Source organism: Temnothorax americanus, unplaced genomic scaffold (assembly GCF_048541705.1).
Source record: "Temnothorax americanus isolate GAGA-0224 unplaced genomic scaffold, ASM4854170v1 Scaffold110, whole genome shotgun sequence".
NCBI classification, from domain to species: domain Eukaryota; kingdom Metazoa; phylum Arthropoda; class Insecta; order Hymenoptera; family Formicidae; genus Temnothorax; species Temnothorax americanus.
In genome coordinates this window covers 140504-154575 of record NW_027509243.1, presented here as the reverse complement: position 1 = coordinate 154575, position 14072 = coordinate 140504, and the positions used below count along the sequence as shown (strand labels likewise).

Below are 14072 nucleotides of genomic sequence, written 5' to 3'. Positions count from 1 at the left end.
TTATTAAGTAGTGTTCGCAAAATCGCTGATTAATCCCGGCGATGGAAGCGGGATGAGAAGGACGCGCGTGGAAGGTGTTAACTCGAATATGCACTTTATTTTGTGTAACTCACACCACAGTCTGAGCCGTCTTTAATGTATCGAGATTGTTACAGTCTGGCCTGAGAATCGATGAGCGGTGTATAAAAGAGAAGTCTTTGTATGATCGTTGCTGGCGAGCGACAATTATATCAATTGCCCTCCTCGTGTGGTGAGTCGCCCGTGAGCCGGTGAGACACGTGGCGGTCGGCACTCGCGCACATGTGAGCCTGAGTTGTCGTGTTGAGGCACCAGAGTTGATGAGCGGCCTATTTCACAGTTTATGATACGATCTACAACAGCGTGAGCACTGCGATGTGCACGATTAACCGAAGTCAATGAACGAACTGTACAGAGCACACGTTATGCGTCTAGTCACCGCGCGGCCATTTGCACAATTGCCTCGATCGCGAGGAAGACGGTGGCGACGAGCGCGCCCGTGCGGGCGCAAGCTGCCGCGGTGATCGAGCGTCGTTACCCGATCGATGCTGCCATCTGATCGGACGGCGCAACGTTAAGGGAATCTCGAACATTCCGCCCGCCATCAGCAACCTTGTTGATGATTCCTTACTCTTGATCCTTCATTCTGTTGAGATGGGTAGAATTGCAAGCTTGGCACTTGGCCGAGTGAGTGTCGTGGTGGCCGTCTTGAGGGTAACCACCCTGGTGAGTCCATCCTTGCCGGGGTGCAAAGCTGTTACTCTGGCGAGTGGCCACTTGCACGGTGGAGAGCGGTCGTCGGTGAGCAGCACGATGGAGCCCACCTTAATGTTGTTGTTAGGATGATGCCACTTGGAGATCGCCTGCTGGCGTTGCAGATAATGAGCCGACCATTGTGCCCAAAAATGTTGAACTCGCTGCTGGATGAGCTGCCATCGAGATAGCCGTGAGGTTGCTAGGTCAATCAGAGATGGCTCGGGTATGGTAGTGAGTGGACCTCCAATGAGGAAATGACCTGGTGTGAGCGCTGAGACGTCTTCCGGGTCGTCACTCAGCGGTTCTAAGGGCCGTGAGTTGAGAATGGCTTCGATTTGAGTAAGCAACGTTGTGAGTTCTTCCGTAGTGAGTAGAGTCTCCCCGATAGTCCGTCTCAGATGAAACTTGACGGATTTCACCACCGCCTCCCACTTGCCCCCCATGTGTGGAGCGCCTGGTGAGTTGAACTCCCATCTGGTGCAATCCTGTTGTAGAATTTGAGCGATCCGTTGATGTTCTTGTGAGCTCTGGATGAACATTTTCTTGAGCGCGACGTCTGCTCCAATGAATGTTGTCCCGCAGTCCGAATATATGGTCTGAGCAATTCCCCTTCTCGCTGAAAATCTTCGGAAGGCTGCGATAAATCCTTCTGATGAGTAGTCACTGACTACTTCGAGGTGAATTGCTGAGGTGGAGAAACAGACAAACACACAGATCCATCCTTTGTATGTCTTCGCACCTCGTCCTTTCCATGTTTTGATGGTGAGCGGTCCGGCATAGTCAACTCCTGTGTGAGTAAACGGACGTGACGGCGTAACCCGAGAGAGAGGTAGTTGGCCCATCAGTTGATGAGCACGGATCCCCCTCTGCCGAGCACACACGACACACCGCAAGATATGAGACTTCACCGGAGCCCGTCCGCCGATGATCCAGTAACTTTGCCTGACATGAGCCAATGTCAGCTGTGTTCTTCCATGCAGAGTACGCAGATGGGCGTGTGAAATGATCAAGGTTGAGAGCCGGGAGTGGCGAGGCAAAATCGCCTGATGTTTGCTGTCTTGAGCTAGTGCTGATTGGTTGAGGCGGCCGCCAACTCGGATGATCCCTTAAGCGTCTATATACGCAGTCAATCGACTGAATGCGTGAGCAGTTGGTAGTCTCGAGTTGGCCGTGAGCAACTTGATTTCGTGCGTAAAGTATGCCGCTTGAGTAGCCTTAATCCAGAAGAATCTGGCCTCCTCCAAAGCTGAGTGCAAGTCCAGTGGCGTGCGTCGGCACTTTCCCAGAAGCGATATGAATCTGAAACAAAGAGCTGTTATTTTCAATAACTTGTTGAGAGTTGAGTACCTATATATCAGGTCCCAGTGATATTCCGGTTGAGATGCGGCCGCATGTAGCGCAATGCCAGAACGAGCCTCGTGCGAGTTCAACTCGTCCGAAAGCGCGGGTTGAGATGGCCAAGCTTCAGGGGTGAGTATCCACGGTGGTCCCGTCCACCATAATGAGTGACTTTGGAGTTGAGCAGTAATTAATCCTCGTGATGCGCAATCGGCTGGGTTGGACGTACCTGGTACGTATTTCCAATGTGCGTTTGCAGTGAGCTCTTGAATTTGAGAAACCCGATTTCTCACGAAATCCTTCCAGCGCGATGCATGAGATTTGATCCACGTGAGTGTCACAACAGAGTCCGTCCACAGGTGAGTTGCTGTGACGTTCAACTTCAATGTGGCTTGAACGTATTGCATGAGTCGTGAGAGCAGCAGTGCTGCGGTGAGTTCAAGTCTCGGGATGGTGAGCCGCTTGAGAGGTGCTACCTTTGTTTTGGAGCACACCAATGAAATCGAGGCGCCATTTGAGCCGTGGACGGTGATAAATACGACTGCAGCCATTGCCAATTGAGAAGCATCAGAAAAGCCGTGAAATTCCACTGTCGATGTACTCCATGTGTTATACCACCGAGGTATTGAAATCTTGCGCAAGCTGGTGAGTTCCTTTCTGATGATGAGCCACCGTGATGAGAGCTGGGATGGCAGTGGTTCATCCCATTGGAGCTTATGAAGCCAAAGCTCCTGCAAGAGCATCTTCGCCTTGATCACGACTGGTGATGCAAAGCCTAGTGGATCGAATATCTGAGCCACTTCAGACAAAACGAGGCGTTTGGTGAGATGATCGGTATGCGACGAGATCCTTGTTGCGAATGCAAATGAGTCTTCTTGAGGAAGCCATCGTAATCCGAGTATCTTGGTTGCGCAATTGTCAAATGTAATTTGTGAGCCCTGGTCTTTCTCTGCTTGAACAGCAGTGAGCACGTCTGGATGAGTCGCGTGCCACTTGGCTAAGGGAAAACCGCCCGCCATGCACAAGTTCTTCAGCTGCAATGCAATTTTGATTAACTGTTGGACAGTGTCAGCGCCTCCAAAGCTGTCGTCGACGTATCGACCTTGAAGGATGGACGGCACTGCAAGAGGAAAATTATGGCCTTCGTCCTTCACCAGTTGCAGCAGCGTTCGTACTGCCAAGAACGGGGCAGCCTTGGTGCCATACGTGACCGTGGTTAGATAATATGCCACTTCATTGAGCAGTTCGTCGAGCCAGAGAATCCGTTGTAAGTCCCAGTCATCTTCATGCACGTTGATCTGTCTATACATCTTGGTGATGTCCGTGGCAACTAGGTGTCGAAATTGTCGAATCTAGAGCAAGACATCGGTGACGTCTAAATGCAACTTGGCTCCTGTGTGCATGATATCATTGAGTGAGCGGCCTGATGTGGATGCGCTCGAGCCGTTGAATACCACACGTAATTTCGTAGTTGCACTGTCTGGTTTGAGCACTCCGTGATGTGGCAAATAATATTGCGTTTGCTGACTGGAAACGGGTGAGGCTTTCTTCATGTGGTTGAGATCTCGATATTCTGTCATAAATTGATGATACAGCCGTCGATAGTTGTCATCTCGGGAGAGTCTCCTTTGTAAACTTTGCAAACATCGATGCGCAGTGAGATACGAGTCGCCAAGAGTATCAGGTGATAATTTCAGTGGAAGTCGAACTGTGTATCGACCTGTTGAATCCCGTGAGACAGTACTCTTGAAATGTTCTTCTCATCTTTGCTCGTCAGGAGTAAGCTCAAGATTGTTGTTCGCAGGCACTTCTTCCTGTGTCCAAAATCTCGACAATAACTCATCGAGAGCATCTTCCCTCTCCTGAATTGATGCATGATGCACTGCAGCAGATGCTGATGATGATGTGTCGACAGGTCCGAGAACGAGCCATCCAAAAATTGAGAGCTGCGCAATTGGCATCAATGTGTCTTGTTTGATGATGTTGGGCTTGATGATCTGCCCATATGAGTCAGCTCCAATGATAATGTCCACTGGCCGTGGTGTCAGAAAATCGGGATCAGCCAAGGTCAACTTGGTGAAATGCGGCCATTCCTGTGGTGCAGCGATTCTGAGACAAAGGTAAGTTCAGAACCTGTATCGATGAGAAGCCGTACGTGCTGAGTATTAACCGATGAGCTGATCTGAGCCAGGGCCGTAGCGAGTAACGTTGAGTGTGATGAGCGAGTCCAAGATGAGTGAGCGACGATTGCACCGATGTCCTATTGAGAGGCTGAGGCTGAGCTGGTGGTTGGCTTCGAGGATGAGTCGCTCTGATGTGCCTATGCAACATCGTATGATGTCGGTGGGTGCACTTCTTGCACCCCCGTGAGCTCTTGCATGAGCGAACGTTGTGACGGCCGAGGCAGTTGAAGCACAGCCTCCTTGAGATGACTAGCTTCTGTCGATCGCCCGGTGAGAGTTCCCTGAACTTAGGGCACATCACCACGAAGTGCATGCCGTTACAGCAATCGCACGGGTACTCCGTTGAGCCGTCTGAGGTGTTGGTGCGTGCCGGTTGAGCTGCCGCATGATGAGCCGTCGCGGAGCGCCGTGCCGTTGAGGCAGTCCCTGCCGAGCTTCCTGAACTGGCCGTGGATTCGATCATCTCGAGTGCTCGCGCTCGCGAGGTGAGAAATTTCTCGAGTTTCTCGAAACGCGGATACTCGCGCGCGGCGCCCAAGGATGTCTCCCACTGTTCCTTGGTTTGGCGATCCAGCTGCCTAGACAGCTGGTACACCAAGACGCAGTCGCCAAGATCCTGCGAGACGCCCAATGATTGTAGGCCCTTTATGGCCTCCTTGAACGAGTTGAGCAGCTTGTCCAGTGCCTTGGCGTTCTTTTGCACCGGTGTTGAGCTGGCGAAGAGCTGGTCCAGATACGACTGAATGAGCAGTCGCTTATTCTCGTAGCGATCGACGAGCATTTTCCATGATGGTTTGAGCGAGTCGGCAGTGAGAGGCAATCCGGAAATGAGCTGGGCAGGTGGGCCTTCTAGTGAGAGCCGCAGATAGTGGAGTTTCTCCACGTCTGTGAGCCGTTGGCTGTCATAAATCACTGCCTTGAAGAGATCGCGATATGTAGACCATGCCTCGTACACGCCCTTAAAGGACGGGATGTTGATGTCCGGCAATCTCTGCTGAGATTGTGAGGGCTGAGCCGCTACAGGAGCCGTAGTCGGAGCGATCTTTTCCGCCAATGCGTCTTTGAGCTTTGCCAGAGCGCGACGAGCCGTCATGCACTCCTCCGCCTCCACGGCGAAGGCGTCGTTGGAGAAATATTCATGATCGATGAGCGCCGCCGGCCATGAGACCTCAAAATAGGCGTGTTCCTTGAGGAACGCCTTGTGCACCTCCTCGAGTTGGATAGAGATCTGTAGAACCTCATCCACAGACGTGTCCTCTACAGCCGATGGTAACGTCGCGCCGATTTTCCGCACTGTCGCGATGCGGTTCATCTGAGTCTTCACCTTTAAGGTGAGTTCAGCAGACAAACGCACCGGCGAGGCCCGGCGATCTGAAGTGCGCTTGTCGTCCGGCAGCACGAGCAATGGCGGAGTCTTGCCGCCCGTCGCGGCTTTGGCGGGATCCGGCATGATGAGACGTCAATGAGCTGCGCCCGATGAGAGACCTGAGAAATGTCGGGACACGTATGAGAACCACTGCAAGAGGCGAGAACGTTCGAAAAACGCGTTAGGACAACACGCGAATCGAGAGTCCACAATGTCATGTATTGAGCACGTGAAACTGTCTATGTACACTCGCGGGAGCGCGTGAGCATGTTTTCGTAACACTCGCGAGCGCGCGTGAGAATGTCTGTCCTTCACTCGCGAAAGCGCGCGATAATGTCTACGTGGCATGTCGTGAAGGGCATGCTCTGTTCACATGATCTGAGTCTGAGTTACACTTTAATATCCACGCATCCGGCTCGAAGGACCAAATGTTCGCGAAATCGCTGATTAATCCCGGCGATGGAAGCGGGATGAGAAGGACGCGCGTGAAAGGTGTTAACTCGAATATGCACTTTATTTTGTTTAACTCAGACCACAGTCTGAGCCGTCTTTAAGGAGGCTCTTACCTCGATCATAATATGACAGATCTTTATGAAATTAATATATGTTGTAAAGTGAACCACAACGGACCGATGCCCAAAACTTGAGCATAGGTTGACGATAAAAACTGTAAAAATATCAGTATTAAAATTCGCATTTTTAACACAGGGCATATGGTAAACACTAAAATTTTTACCGGAAGTGATGTATTTTCTTGGCAAGTTTGCGAGCCAGGTAAACAAAAAACTAAGGAATTGTAGTTAAAATAATAATCTTTCTAATGATAAGAAGAAAACTTGGTGTTGACGATTAGTTATAAAAGATATTGTAGTTTTAATATGACTTACGACAGGTTAGGCGAATGATCTTCCGAGTGTCAAAATCGCGCCAAGTTTCTAACCTCACTTGCACATGTCTTTTCTCTGCGCTGTATGGTAGCGGCATAATTATTCTCTCGCGCATTGACAACCTTTATTTTCGCGAATTTTCCTTTCATTTTCCCTCTCAGCATTCTCACGTTATATCTTTCTTTTGGCTCCATCTCTTCATCGCATCATTCGCTACAACGCTACACGGCTACACCTCACTTAGCTGCAGACTGCTACAGACGACGTTGTGACACGCGCATGTTCTGCTCTTTAGCACTGACGTAGTCAACTGACTTATTGTATAAATTTTAATATTTACACTAATAGAACATATAACTTACTCTTACACTATGTAAAAATCATTATTTATTTTTTTATTTAATTTTCCGATAATTTTATAACCAATTATTAATGATAATTTTTCGGTTGCTACATTGATTAGAGCAGCCGGGTAAGAGCCTCCTTAATGTATCGAGATTGTTACAGTCTGACCTGAGAATCGATGAGCGGTGTATAAAAGAGAAGTCTTTGTATGATCGTTGCTGGCGAGCGACAATCGTCATCTAATTAGTGACGCGCATGAATGGATTAACGAGATTCCCACTGTCCCTATCTACTATCCAGCGAAACCACTGCCAAGGGAACGGGCTTGGAAAAATTAGCGGGGAAAGAAGACCCTGTTGAGCTTGACTCTAGTCAGGCACTGTATTATATCAATTGCCCTCCTCGTGTGGTGAGTCGCCCGTGAGCCGGTGAGACACGTGGCGGTCGGCACTCGCGCACATGTGAGCCTGAGTCGTCGTGTTGAGGCACCAGAGTTGATGAGCGGCCTATTTCACAGTTTATGATACGATCTACAACAGCGTGAGCACTGCGATGTGCACGATTAACCGAAGTCAATGAACGAACTGTACAGAGCACACGTTATGCGTCTAGTCACCGCGCGGCCATTTGCACAATTGCCTCGATCGCGAGGAAGACGGTGGCGACGAGCGCGCCCGTGCGGGCGCAAGCTGCCGCGGTGATCGAGCGTCGTTACCCGATCGATGCTGCCATCTGATCGGACGGCGTAACGTTAAGGGAATCTCGAACAAGTAGCGTTTATTTTTTTACACGTTTAAATATTTTAAAAATTCGAGATTCAACAGATGATGAAAATTGTTTAAATCTCAAAGTGCCTTCTCCGTCTGGAATTACACAATGATATTTCTGCGTTCCTGTTATTGTCTTAGCTCTAATATATCGCTTGTCTAATGATTCTTTGCTCTGAATATAATCTTCGTTAGAGAAGAATTGCGCATAGATATTTGGCAAATTTTCCGATGGAGCACCTCAACATTTTAAAAATTATAAAAATTTTGTAAATCTCAATTTTCATGAAGAAGACTTTGGCTGAATGGCATTATTTTGCAACAGCTCATGGCAAAGGTCCTTGTGATGGAGTAGAAGGAACTGTTAAGAGAATAGCGGCACGAGCAAGTCTTCAACTTCCATATGACGAACAAATCTCAACTCCTCAAGAACTATATAACTGGGCGATAAAATTAATTCTTTGCCAAATATCTATGCGCAATTCTTCTCTAACAAAGATTATATTCAGAGCAAAGAATCATTAGACAAGCGATATATTAGAGCTAAGACAATAACAGGAACGCAGAAATATCATTGTGTAATTCCAGACGGAGAAGGCACTTTGAGATTTAAACAATTTTCATCATCTGTTGAATCTCGAATTTTTAAAATATTTAAACGTGTAAAAAAATAAACGATATTTAATAAAAAAAAATTTATCAAGCATAAATAATAAACGCTTTAATTTCACTGTATTTTTTTCTGAAATCAATTTGTAAACTATTTAGTAAGTAATCACTATGTCTTAGATAATTATTAATTGTAGTTCCTGTGTAAATTATTCTTTCTTTTCAGATATTTTTCAGCACGGATAAATAAAAGATGGAAATAAAAAAAAAATAGATCCCGTTATTATCTCATTATAAATTTAGGCTTAAAAATTGTGAAATCGATGAGTTTTTTACAAAAAATTTTGAAGAAAATTGATAAGTACGTGTTTTTTGTAAATCACAAATTTGTGTCAAAAATTTAAAAATCTTATAAAAATACAGTTAAAAAAAATTAAAAAAAAATTTTTTGAAAAAAAAAAACGTTTCATTTGGCCCATGTTTCGTAAAGTTATGGGCGTTTAAAAAAAAAGTAACGTAATTCTTCAAAAATTGATATTTTGAAAACGGTTCGACAAAAAAATTTGAAAAAAATCATGGAGGCCTCTTTCAACCAATACTTTAACATAAAAAATTTTCAAAAAAATCGAAGATGCAAAACCCAAATGGTGTCGGATTTGGCGTGGAACGCCCCATATAAACACATGGTGTGTGTGAGTCTGTTACTACGTTTACGCGAGCGTTACTTTTACTGTAGTAATTTACGACAATTCCTTCGCGTAAACGGGATTTTGTAGTAACTTACGATAATTTACTCTGCGTAAACGAGTAATATATCGTAAGTTAATTACTACAGAAGTAACGCTCGCGTAAACGTTGTGTGTGTGTGTGTGTGTGTGTGTGTGTGTGTGTGTGTGTGTGTGTGTGTGTGTGTGTGTGTGTGTGTGTGTGTGTGTGTGTGTGTGTGTGTGCGTGTGTGTGCGTGTGTGTGTGTGTGTGTGTGCGTGTGTGTGTGCGTGTGCGTGCGTGTGTGTGTGTGTGTGTGTGCGTGTGTGTGTGTGTGTGTGTGTGTGCGTGTGTGTGTGTATGTGTGTGTGTGTATACATCTTCCATCGCATAAATTCTGCAAATGCACTTTGCTTGAAAAATACATATGATATAAAGGCACAAAATAAAAATTTATGCAGAATTATTCTTATTGTTTTAGTACAAAGTAATAGAAGCATGATCCTAGAGAAGTCCGATGTCCGTGATATCGTCATCGTGGACGGGGCCTGGGGCCCACAGAAAAAAAAATAAAAATAATATATTTATGTGCGTATGCGTATCGTGCTCGTGCGATTGCGTATGCGTGTGCATGTGTATGAATATGTATGTTCAATTGCATTACGGTTTTATATGTAATATTATTTACTTTCGACAGTAACAATAAAAAAAATAGCATATATTTCATTTATATATGTATTTTCGTTTATATTTCTCAACATTTTATCAACGAAATGTTAAACAGAGTTTTTTGTCCTAAATAACATTACCGTTTTTTTTTCTTCAAATATACCCTAGAATTCCAAAAAATTCTGATTTTACCATACTAAGTGTACGCTACCCAGTGTACTAAGAGAGAGAGGGACAGCAATGAGAGAGGGAAAGAGGGAGAGGGAGAGAGAGAGAGAGAGAGAGAGAGAGAGAGAGAGAGAGAGAGAGAGAGAGAGAGAGAGAGAGAGAGAGAGAGAGAAAGAGAGAGAGGAATAAATGGGTGCATGCAAATTACATACATAGAGAAAGGAATAATAATACGAGAGATATCTGTCCTTGTCTAACGAGGCATCTGTACGACATATCTGTCAAAGCTCGTTCTTTGAAACGGCTTCATAGATCGCAAAATCCTTTTACAGGAGTAAAGTTTAGGTACTAATGAAGGGTGGGATTGTAAAATAATTAGTAATAATTTAAAAAAATGTAAAATTGCCTAACGAGATATCTGTACCACATATGGGCCCGATTCTCTAACGAGGAACATATGCGCAAAAACTGCTCTAACAGAAAGGCTGCAAATTGATTTGCTGTCGCACAGTTTTTAGCCAATAAGCTTGCAGCTTTTCTGTTAGAGCAGAGTTTACGCATACGTTTGTAGATAGAAAATCGGGCCCCATATCTGTCAAAGCTCGTTCTTTGAAACGGCTTCATAGATCGCAAAATCTTTTTACAGGAGTAAAGTTTAGGTACTAATGAAGGGTGGGATTGTAAAATAATTAGTAATAATTGAAAAAAATGTAAAAATGTCTAACGCGATATCTGTATCATATATCTGTCGTTCGATTGCTGTGTAGGAACCAGACAATGTAGCCAACCCCGAAACTGCCCACAGCTGCGTGCGCCATCTCGCCATCTCTCGCAAGATCCGTGAACTACTGCTGTGACATAATTGCTGCTCTGCGTGAATATTTTTGTGAAAAATATACACGATCGTTTCAAAGCTCTCATTTTTATTCCAGGCTTTCAATCTCAATTTCAAAGGTACGTTATTGTTTGTGCACGTCTTCTGAAGGGTGGGAAAGTTTAATTTCGTACATATTACGTATACAACTGTTTATATCAGAAAATAAGGTTTTTGTCTTATGTAAAGCGGGGAGCACACACTTCTGCATAACGCATAATACGTAAGCATAAGAAAACTGATTGGTCTTTTTTCCTTATGCACATGTGTATGGAATTTGTTTGTTGTTTGAAATGTATTTAATGTCAGTCAAAATAAGTTTGTACATTAAGTATATTATTCATATTATTTATACAACTTATATATATATAAAAAATATGTGAAGAAATATTTAATAAGTAAGAGAGAAAGAAGTCTGATATCTGATGGTTATACAGTAAATTACATTCTATTTTTGTTACGTATTGTAGAGATATGTGCAATTCAAATTGGACTGTGGTCCCGCCAGATAGATGGGGTTTATTCTAGTAATTTCTCTTGGTTGGCAGAAGTGCGGCCGGGGCTCGTCTTCCCTTTCCCTCAGATTGGTCCCTGCGCCCTAGCTTGCAACGCCTTGCAATTTATACCACACGTTACATTACAATACAAGTCACGTTATCTTGTACAAATTATAATAAAGCTGTTAGTGAGTTTGCTATCAGAAATCACGCCTCGTCAATCATCCACTCGCGCATATCTTAACACGTATGATGGTCAGGAATAACATTTTAAGATAAATTTTATTTTCTTTTGTGAAAGAAAAGACATTAATAATGCTAATGAAATGGTCGTATTTTGAAAGCAAGTGCTGAGTATTTATTGTTTGCTATTTTTGTTCATTCCGATAAATCATCACTCGCCAATTCCGCCGCCGCTGAAAAAGAAAATTATTGTATAAATATATTATATATATATCTGTTTCTATATAATCCTTATTTGTAACTTTGTAATTAATATAATATTTATAATACATGTGCACACGCAAAGTTTTTTCTCCAAATAAACAATCACAACAATTCACTACAAATGGTAATTTACTATTGCGCTGTTCATAGGGCCTGTAAAGGCTAACGCTATTAATGCACTACCTCGGAAGGAAGAGCGTTGGTAGCGAGTAGTTATGACGTATAACACTACCAGTAATGACATCACGACAGCGTTTGGTAGCGCTATCACAAAGCTCCGCGAACAGCCAGTAGCGCTAGGTAGCGCTAATCGTCTCCACAAACGCACCCCTGATTGATTGGTTACAGCCGGTCATGTTAGGTCCGCATTATACAACTGTTGATAGTGTTGACTAAAGTTTATAAATGCATATTATTATTTCTTGTGACCACGGTAAGTAGAGTAGTTATTTGTGAAACAAGTGCAGGAAGTTGAGAATATGAGAATTGAGAAGGGCGAATATGCGTAACCAAAAATACGAAACGCTTCTAATTGGTTACGCGGTTACGCGTTACGCGGAAAATACATGCCATGTGACTTTAGCCTAATTAAGGCTGGACACGGGAGAGCGTCCCGTTTGATCAGGTTGCGATTAATCACAGCCACTCACAGCCCCCGGTGCCTGGAGTTTTTCCACTGGATCAGCTAATTAAACATTTTTACGGGATCAAGCAACGCGATTGGTTGAAATCTTGCAAAAGTGCGCGAATTTGAAACGTATAATATGTATAGTTATAATGCATATCACTTAGCTGGACACTGCATTTCTTTATTTATTAAATAATTCTGGATTAAATAATTTATTAAATGTTTTTTATTGTGAGTACAAAATCGATCCCTAGAATTGACTGGCTAAGACTTCCGAATAGCTCCTACCTCCAAATTTAATGAAACTTGTAGCAATTGTAGAGCATTAAAGGACACGCCCACACCATAAAGAATTTTGTACGGAAACAAATGGGAACGGAGAAATGAAAAAAATACAAATGATAAATTGTATGATTACCTATTATTAAGTAATTGTTTACATGAAGGGGGTCACCTTGGATGACCTTGATATTTTAGTATGTTGTCATCAAGGTCACCCTCCTGAGTGACCTTCAGAAGGTTTCAACCCGCGTTCGTTATTTATTCAGAAGTTATTAACAAAAAAAGTTTGAGAAATGTAGCAGTTATTTTGAGTATTAAAAAGCATAAATGACTAATATATAATATGTCGAAATAGTACATGCATGAACAAAGAAAATACGATGCAACTTATCTTTATTGTTTAAGGGGATCCTAGCGTGACGGCCGAACTTCTTCGATGTCGATAATGTCGAACATTTTTAATTCCGTTCTAATTCGTTTTCTATCATTTTCTATATTACCGGCCTATATCTGCCCTTGTCTAAAAGTGCCTTTTCATGCTGACGCTTGACGCTCATTTTCAGCGGCAAGAAGGTTGCATGACCACACGTGACGTCGGCGTCAATTGAAATTCATGAAAAGGAAAACAGCGTCAAAATTTCGGCGTCTTCGCGTTGCTTTGGCTTTAACGCTAAAGCTGAGAAAATCCAGCTTTCTTTGCTTGACGCTAGCGTCAGCGCGAAATCACGTGATTTCGCGATACGCTGAAACGAGCGTCCCATGAATTCGCACCTTTTTGGTTATTTTGAGGGTCTTAGTAATAAGACGCGTTCGTGTTTCTAATATAACTAATACTAAATATATATTTGGATAATACAGGATACAGTAAAGTATGATGTCGCGGATCTGACGAAGCGAGCTTGCTACTGCAAGGGATCCCGGGAACTCTTATGAACGCTTTCCATGCTGCGTTCTGATAGGCTGTTCTCTGCCGGTCGCTGATTGGTCATGTTTATGCGACTGTAGCCACATACTCCCCCTCGAGCGTGATGGCCTTGGTCAGCGCGCGAAAGTGATGGTTCTCTTGCTTCGAGGGCCTGGATAGGTTTTGAGGGTTGATTCCGGTATATGTTGTTCTTCTGTTGGATTCATTGGATTTGGGTTGTCCTCGGATATGTTTTCCAAGAATGCTGGCTTTAGTCTGTCGGTGGATATGTCTGCGGGTTGTCCTTTGAACATTATCCTGAAAACAAAATCTGAATTTCTGTTAAGTATCTTGAATGGACCTTCGTATGGCTGGTCGAATGGTCTTCTGGTGCTGTCGACGCGTACGAATACATGTGTGCTTGAATGTAACATCTTGTGTATAAATGGTTTTATTCTACAGTGATGTGCTGTGGGCTTCGATTTGACGTCTTGCATATATTGTCTCAGCCTGTCGAGGAAGATTTGTGGTTGAGTTGGAGTTTCTTCCTCATTGAAGTATTCCCCGGGGAGTCTAAGGGTCGTTCCGAAGGTCATTTCTGCCGCTGATGCTTGGATATCTTCTTTAAC

General features: G+C 44.0%; 2 protein-coding genes across 5 annotated transcripts; both read right to left on the bottom strand.

Moving 5' to 3' along the window:
- Nucleotides 1-2200: 2200 nt before the first annotated feature.
- LOC143908654 (uncharacterized) lies at nucleotides 2201-3511 on the bottom strand. Its single transcript, XM_077426406.1, has 2 exons — nucleotides 2342-3511; nucleotides 2201-2283 (listed from the first exon to the last, which is right to left on the bottom strand). Exons 1-2 carry the CDS (start codon nucleotides 3420-3422, stop codon nucleotides 2201-2203), a joined length of 1164 nt encoding a protein of 387 aa, XP_077282532.1. The 5' UTR covers nucleotides 3423-3511.
- A 628-nt stretch (nucleotides 3512-4139) lies between these two features.
- On the bottom strand, nucleotides 4140-8353 carry LOC143908653 (uncharacterized). 4 transcript variants are annotated; one of them, XM_077426401.1, is made up of 2 exons: nucleotides 6398-8353; nucleotides 4140-6328 (listed from the first exon to the last, which is right to left on the bottom strand). In XM_077426401.1, exon 2 carries the CDS (start codon nucleotides 5743-5745, stop codon nucleotides 4171-4173), a length of 1575 nt encoding a protein of 524 aa, XP_077282527.1. In that variant the 5' UTR covers nucleotides 5746-6328; nucleotides 6398-8353; the 3' UTR covers nucleotides 4140-4170. The 4 variants fall into 4 exon arrangements, with proteins under 4 accessions (XP_077282527.1, XP_077282528.1, XP_077282531.1 ...); XM_077426402.1 differs by having other exon boundaries at nucleotides 6549-8353; XM_077426405.1 differs by having other exon boundaries at nucleotides 6602-8353.
- Between the last annotated feature and the right edge of the window lie 5719 nt (nucleotides 8354-14072).

Excerpts from the sequence above, each read along its gene's own strand:
- LOC143908654 (XM_077426406.1), bottom strand. The coding sequence starts at position 3,422 with ATGTATAGACAGATCAACGTGCATGAAGATGACTGGGACTTACAACGG. Across the intron at positions 2,284-2,341 it reads ACATTGGAAATACGTACCAG|TCACTCATTATGGTGGACGG; the intron begins GTACGTCCAACC and ends TCAACTCCAAAG.
- LOC143908653 (XM_077426401.1), bottom strand. The coding sequence starts at position 5,745 with ATGCCGGATCCCGCCAAAGCCGCGACGGGCGGCAAGACTCCGCCATTG.